The 6969-nt window shown below is 40.2% G+C and overlaps 1 protein-coding gene across 1 annotated transcript; it reads left to right on the top strand.

Annotated features, from left to right (window-relative positions):
- The first annotated feature begins 1387 nt into the window (after positions 1-1387).
- On the top strand, positions 1388-2711 carry LOC149933121 (uncharacterized). Its single transcript, XM_090157236.1, has 3 exons — positions 1388-1501; positions 1573-2107; positions 2472-2711. The coding sequence occupies exons 2-3, from the start codon at positions 1574-1576 to the stop codon at positions 2709-2711; spliced, it is 774 nt and encodes a 257-aa protein (XP_090013362.1). The 5' UTR covers positions 1388-1501; position 1573.
- The last annotated feature ends 4258 nt before the right edge of the window (positions 2712-6969 follow it).

The following is a 6969-nucleotide window of genomic DNA, read 5'->3' on the forward strand; positions in this document are numbered from 1 at the left end:
CGACATCGCGCATGGTACCGTGGGGCATTTTTTTCAAAAACGGGACATTTCACATGGAATGACCCCGCTCTATTGTCGTGATAATCACTAGCAAATATGCCACATCGGAGTGCTGTGGCCTTCGCCGGATTTTTACCTAGGAGGGGTTATACAACCACCGTGTCTGTCTGTGGGTCTGTGGGTCTGTCGCATTTTCGGTGCAAAGTGTAATCACTGCGTACGCAGTTTCTCGAAGGATTGGCAAAACCACCGTGTGACGGTGAGCGTTAACGGATTGATTTGCGGTTGGGTTTGGTTGGTCGTTTTTCGTCAACGTTCACCGGATATTTCGTTATTGTTATGTTGTAGGTCGTGAATGTTGAGTTCGTGTTGTGACTGTTGAGTTTGAGTTATGATTGTTGTGAGTGTTATGGCAGGGTTTCCAACAGTTGTACACGGTATTCGTCTTAGTATCATTTTGCGTTTTTTGGCGCCGGCCGGGAATCGAACCCGGGTCTGCCTCGTGCAAGAGATGTACTCTAACCACTCAGCCACCAACGCTTGTTAATTTACGGTGTTTTTCTAAAAAACAGCTTTGGCGAATGTCCTTTACAAAGTTATAACGTTAGGTACTATAATTTATTCTACATCATTTTAAATATTTATAAATTAAATCAATCTTATATTTAATTAAATATTTATAAATTATATTAATCTTATATTTAATTAAATATTTATAAATTAAATTAATCTTATATTTAATTAAATATTTATAAATTTAATTAAATATTTATAAATTTAATTAAATATTTATAAATTATATTAATCTTATATTTAATTAAATATTTATAAATTATATTAATCTTATATTTAATTAAATATTTATAAATTATATTAATCTTATATTTAATTAAATATTTATAAATTATATTAATCTTATATTTAATTAAATATTTATAAATGATATTAATCTTACATTTAATTAAATATTTATAGATTATATTAATCTTATATTTAATTAAATATTTATAAATGATATTAATCTTACATTTAATTAAATATTTATAGATTATATTAATCTTATATTTAATTAAATATTTTAGTATTTTAATGTAAAATTTGATCGCGATGAGGAATTGAACTCGGGTCGCATTGTTACAATGCGAATAGTTCACCGCCGAGCCATTGACTTCAGTAGGGTCTTCGAGCGGGTCCCAAAACAGTACAGTGGAAGGCCGCCACCGAGTGGAGACTGCTCCACCGAGTGGAGACCGCTCCACCGAGTGGATATTGCTCCACCCGGCGGAGGCCGCTCCACCGAGTAGTAAACGTACAAAGACCTGGTGGTGAACGTACGAAGGCAGGGTGGCGCTGGTGGTGAATTAATAAAGTGACACCACCGAGCGGTGTGGGTGGTGAACTAGCAATGTTACATCTCCACCGTAATGTTATAGTATAAATATAGGTGGGATCTTGGTAAAAGAACATTCTAAGGAGCAAGTATCAACACGAAATCATCTATGTAAGTATATTAGTTTTTTTTTTTACTTAGTAAATATTTTGTGTATGTTCCTAACATATAAATTTTCATAGCATGTTTGCCCAAGTTTTGTTCGCCGTCTCGTCAGATAAATTCATCGAGGTTACGTCTACACTAGATGTGCGTCTAGGACTCCGAGATAGTGCAACGGGAATCACCTTAGACGAAGCCGATTTTCATGAGTTATACCGAAAGAAGGATGAAATACTAGCTTTCTTCGAGAAGGATGACGTACCAGGATCATCGTGCTTTTTCAGCGGTTCCGAGACGAAACGTGTTGAACTAAGAACGTATCAGAATCGAAAAATTTTGGATATCCGGGAGATGGTTCCGGGGTACGGTGAATTGTACGGCAAGTTTTTCCCAACCAAGAAGGGTTTCGCCATTGGTTACGCTCTCACTAAAGTGCTAATGGATATGTATAAAGACGTTGTAACATACCTAAATGAAGCAAATAGGATATATGACCTTTTAAAGGACACTATTTTGGAACAGTTGCGTGTTAATATCCGCCAGTGTTGCTACGGTTGTACCGTGGACCATCCGTCACAGACTCAACACAACTGTCTAGAAAACTGGGATATGCGTGTTGAAATGAACTACGACACTGCGATAAGAAATCTTGACTACATTGAGATTTATAAAATTTTTAATTTAAAAACCTTTTTAAATGAAGAATTTTGTAAATGCATGGTCGCCAGAATAGTCTGTAACGCTAAACAACTTTTGTGAATAAAAACTATTTGATTTGAGAAAAATGTGTCATTCTTTAAAATGGATTTCAGGTTGCAACATCCTTTTAACGGTCTGATCGCGGGTGCGACTCAGTCTGGGAAATCCTTTTTCGTGGCTAGTCTTATCAAATATAAAGATACGTGTATTTCACCCCCACCAGAGATAATTATTTGGTGCTATAAGAAATATCAACCCAAACTGTTTAATTCGGTATTAGATGATACACCCACCGTATAAAGACACTTTCAAGATTTTTGCAACTGCTTCGAAGATCTCCAATGAAACTCCAACTACGCAAGTAGCCCAATTTCTTTATACCTTAGGCCCAATTGGCCAGAAAATTTATCAAAACTTTGTGATAGAGTTGCCGGCGCAACAAGTTATACCTACTCTAGACCCGGTTTATGACGCTTTTGACAAGTATTATGAACCTTATGACAATCCTGGTTCATATTGATGTGTCTTTTTTCATACGAAGAAAAAAAGATCTTCAACCGTTTGATGATTTCTTAACTGATATTCGTACATAAGCTAGGAGCTGTGCATTTGAGAATTTAACTGATTCACTGATTCGCTACCAGATTATTGCGGGTATAAATGAGTCGGCACTCAAAAGCCTTGACACACATCAGATTATAGTATTTATATACCCCCAGTTCCGCTAATTTGTATCATTTCACGCATGTTCATCATCACGCATCCCGCAATTTCTTTTTATTATGAAAATTAAAAAGTAAAAACCACAGCACAAGGAACATGTATAAAAATCCTGTAAAAAGGGGTAAAGGAATAAAACCTCTAAAATGGCGTGTAAAAATAAAAAACAATAAAAAACTAGTATCAACCTGGACAAATGTCCCCGAAGTTACTAGTTATGAAACGCATAACATTCTCGAAAACAACCATCTTTTTTGTGAGCTTCATATCTCCGAGGTTGTCCCTAGGGACCAGATCGAGAGTGAGTGGACAATTAACTAAGTAGTGCTCAGAATTGCCTGTGTCTGACACACAAACACAGGCAGGACAGAGCACATGTCCTAAACCATGCAAGTAGCTAGGAAACTTGCCGTGACCATTGAGAATCTGCGTTGAGAAGTGGTTAGGGTTGATCGCATTGTCGCCCACGTTAGGAATAAAATTCCTTGTAACATTGCCGTTATCACCGGCGCTCCAACTACTCTGCCAATGCCTCTTGGTAATGCCCCTCAAAATACTTTTAATACTACCCTTGTCGGGTTTAATAGAATGGATCACCTGATTTGTTAATGCGTTCTTGGCCAACGCATCCGCTCTCTCGTTACCTAGAATACCACTGTGTGCCTTAACCCAATTAAAGCTGGTTTCCCACTCGACGGAAAGTATGCCGGAAAGACGATAATAAACGCCGAGCTGATAATTGATTCCTATTGGATATACCGCTAACGTTCAACTTTACGCTGCTAATTTTCCGTTGAGTGTGAAACCAGCTTTAGGGTGATTCTAGCGGCGTGATTATTAATCAACTCCCTAATGTTAGCACACATTCCATTAAGGTTGGAAGGATTTCCAATGGCTCGTAGAGAAGATAAACTATCACTAAAGATAGATACCTCTTCATCGTGGGGTCGCTCCCTAGCGAACCACTTAATGCTCTCCAATATGGAGTAAAGCTCAATATAATAAATACTAGGATTATAACTCATGTCTAGACGAAATGTCTCTGACACGAGTTCCAATCCATTAGAGAAGACCACAAATTCCGCAGAAGCGGCATTCTCCGATAGCGAGCCATCGGAGAAGATCTCGAAACCTGCATTAGTGGGAAGAGCGTCTCCACTTGAAATCTCTACACGAGAGGCTGGGTGCCTTGCCCAAGGGTCGCCCGGGTAAAGAAAATTTCCACCTATTACATTGTAATCACAGTGTTTAGCGCACATCTGTTGGTAAAAAGACCTAAAGATGGTCGCTTCCTCACTTACAATGCTCTCTATCGGGGTTAAGTTGGTTATTACCAATAACGCATCGGTAGATATTGTACGATATACACAACAAACTCGAAGTGCCGCAATCCGTTGGATTGACCTGAGCTTTCAAACCATCAAAGAGTTCTCAGTCTCGCGCCACCATGCCCAGCGCCGTAGGTGACAATACGCTCAATGCATCCTTTGTATACCACTCTCAAGGCTCTATAATCCAGACCCCACTCGACCTTTGCAAAACAAGCAATGGACTGAACGAGACGAGTAACCTTATTCTTTACCTCCTATAAGTGAGGCAAGAAGCATAAAGTTTGATCCAGGGTAACGCCCAAAACCTTGACGGTTTTGACATTAAGGATTCTCTCATTACTAAGAGAGAAAATAGGAAGCCGATTCATCACCTTTGTTTTCGCAAAGGTTATTGCAACAGTCTTCCTAGCGCAGAACTTCAATTTATAAATTGAACTCCACTGATTGAGAGTATCCAGAACTTCGTTACCAAGAGCCTCAAGGCCCCGCCTCGAGGAACTCCAAACCATCGCCTGTAGGTCATCTGCAAAGACCTGAATAGCACTCGCAGCCGGGTAAACCCGACTCAGAGCGCCAACCATGACTAAATTGAAGAGAAGAGGTCAGCTACAAGAACCTTGTGGACACCCCTTGGTAAGTGACTTACTAAGAACACTACCGCCTATATCAATCGAAGCAATTCTGTTACTTAAGAAACTTTTGTATAAGAAATACAAGTTCTTTGGACAAGCAACCTGCCAGAGTCTTGATAGGACCCCCGGAACCCAGACATTGTCAAAGGCTCCCTCTATGTCTATGGAGATTAGACTGGTGTGCAGACCACTCTCTTTGTTATGCTTGACACATTCGACGATGTTATAAAGAGCATGCGTCGTGGAGCGGCCATGTTTGAACCCATATTGGGCTGAATTCATGAGACCTCTCTTATGAAGAGAGTAGTACAGTCTTCTTGATAAGAGTTTATCAAGAACCTTACCCACTACTGACAGTAGAGAGATCGGTCGGTACGATCGAGCGTTCCGCCTATCCCTCCCTTCCTTATAGATCAGTGCAATCCTTGCCACTTTCCAAAATTTTGGGAAGTGCCCAAGGGTCAAACATGCATTGTAGAGGCGCACGAAAACCAAGGGACAGACCAAGAACATAATCTTAAAACATTTTATAGTAATGACATAAAAACCCGGGGCTTTACCCCTTTTGAAGGAATCAATGACATTAAGCACTTCCTCTTCTTTAAAATCTACGTCGTCTGACTCGACGTACGGAGCTTCGACTGACTCTCTGATTTCCTTGTATACTTCAAGGTCATCAGCCTGCGAGTCGTCTAAAAAAAGAGAATTAAGAATCGTTTCATATGTTTCGGTAAGTCCCTCTGTCAGCGTGCCATCCTCTCGTTCCACACAGGAGACCTTGCCAGTTGCCAATTTATAAGGAAGAGAGTAAGGATCCTCCGTCGACACAGAAGAGCAGAAGTCCCTCCAAGACTCCAACTTAGAAGAAATGATAAGGCTCTTGTACTCTCTCTGGAGAGTCAAGAATTCATGTTTGTAGCGTTCTCTCACCAAGGGATCCCTAGCCACCTGCATACGTTTTCGCGCAGTGCGTACTAAATTTCGCTTTATGCCCAGACCCTCGTTCCACCAGGGAGCCGAGTTATATGTCTTGGCATTAGCATTACGCTTCTTACTAATCTCACATGCTTTATGGAAAATTTCATCTATAGAGGATGCACCATCATCGATCTGATCTCTAGAGACAAATGCTACCCCATTAAGAGCCTCAAGAGGACCAGCGACCTGGTCACGAAAACGATCCAAGTCCAGATCCCTCAAATTAACGTACCTGTCCCCATGGACCCTATCCATTATGGATATATTAAAGAAGATGAAATTATGGTCACTGTTGGAAATATAATCAGAGACTTCCCAACCAGTGACCATATTGAAAATATTCATAGTTGCAAGCGTCAAATCAATCCAACTATTGCCATTGGTACTAGAGAACGTGGGATCTGAGCTAGGATCATTTAACACGACCAGATCTAGAGACCCAGCAAAGTCAACACAGGCAACACCTCTAGGACAATTGTCCCTTGAGCCCCAAAGATTATGATGAGAATTGAAATCACGACAAATTATCATTCTACGGCCAGCAAAGTTTCTAATCTTTTCAGAAATTAAGTTTAAGTGTTCTTCCAAGACCTCCGACGGGGGCGGGGAGGTATATAAATGGAGAACACTAAAAAAGATAAATCCCCCGCCTTTATACCTATGATCGTAACGTAGTCACTAGTAAAAGATTAATTAAAAGAAACCTCGTATTAAAGATGGCAATAGCTGTCCTTGGGTTCTCGTCGGAGCACACCACCCTGGATGAAAGTGGGAGACCCACCAACCTACCGTCCACCACATGAGGTTCCTGAATAACTGCGATGTCGATACCGCCCTCCTGACAAGTCTGCCTTAAAGTAGACGTGGCAACCTTCCCTTTGCCAAGATTTATCTGGACCAGTTTAATATTATTGTCCATTGGGCTTAGTTCTGAAATCGGTTCTCGATCGCAGATATTGCAGTTCCCTCATGTAGAGTGGACAAAGATTGTCCAGAGACGAGTGCTCCGAGTTGAAGTTAGTCTTTTTATCCTTGTTACTTTTGACACAATTAATACAACCTCTAATGGCATTACTACATTCCGTGAACTTATGTTCTTCGGATCCACAAAGAGAAC

This window comes from Leiobunum rupestre, chromosome 8 (genome assembly GCF_980474605.1).
Source record: "Leiobunum rupestre chromosome 8, qqLeiRupe1.1.hap1, whole genome shotgun sequence".
In the NCBI taxonomy this organism is placed as follows: domain Eukaryota; kingdom Metazoa; phylum Arthropoda; class Arachnida; order Opiliones; family Sclerosomatidae; genus Leiobunum; species Leiobunum rupestre.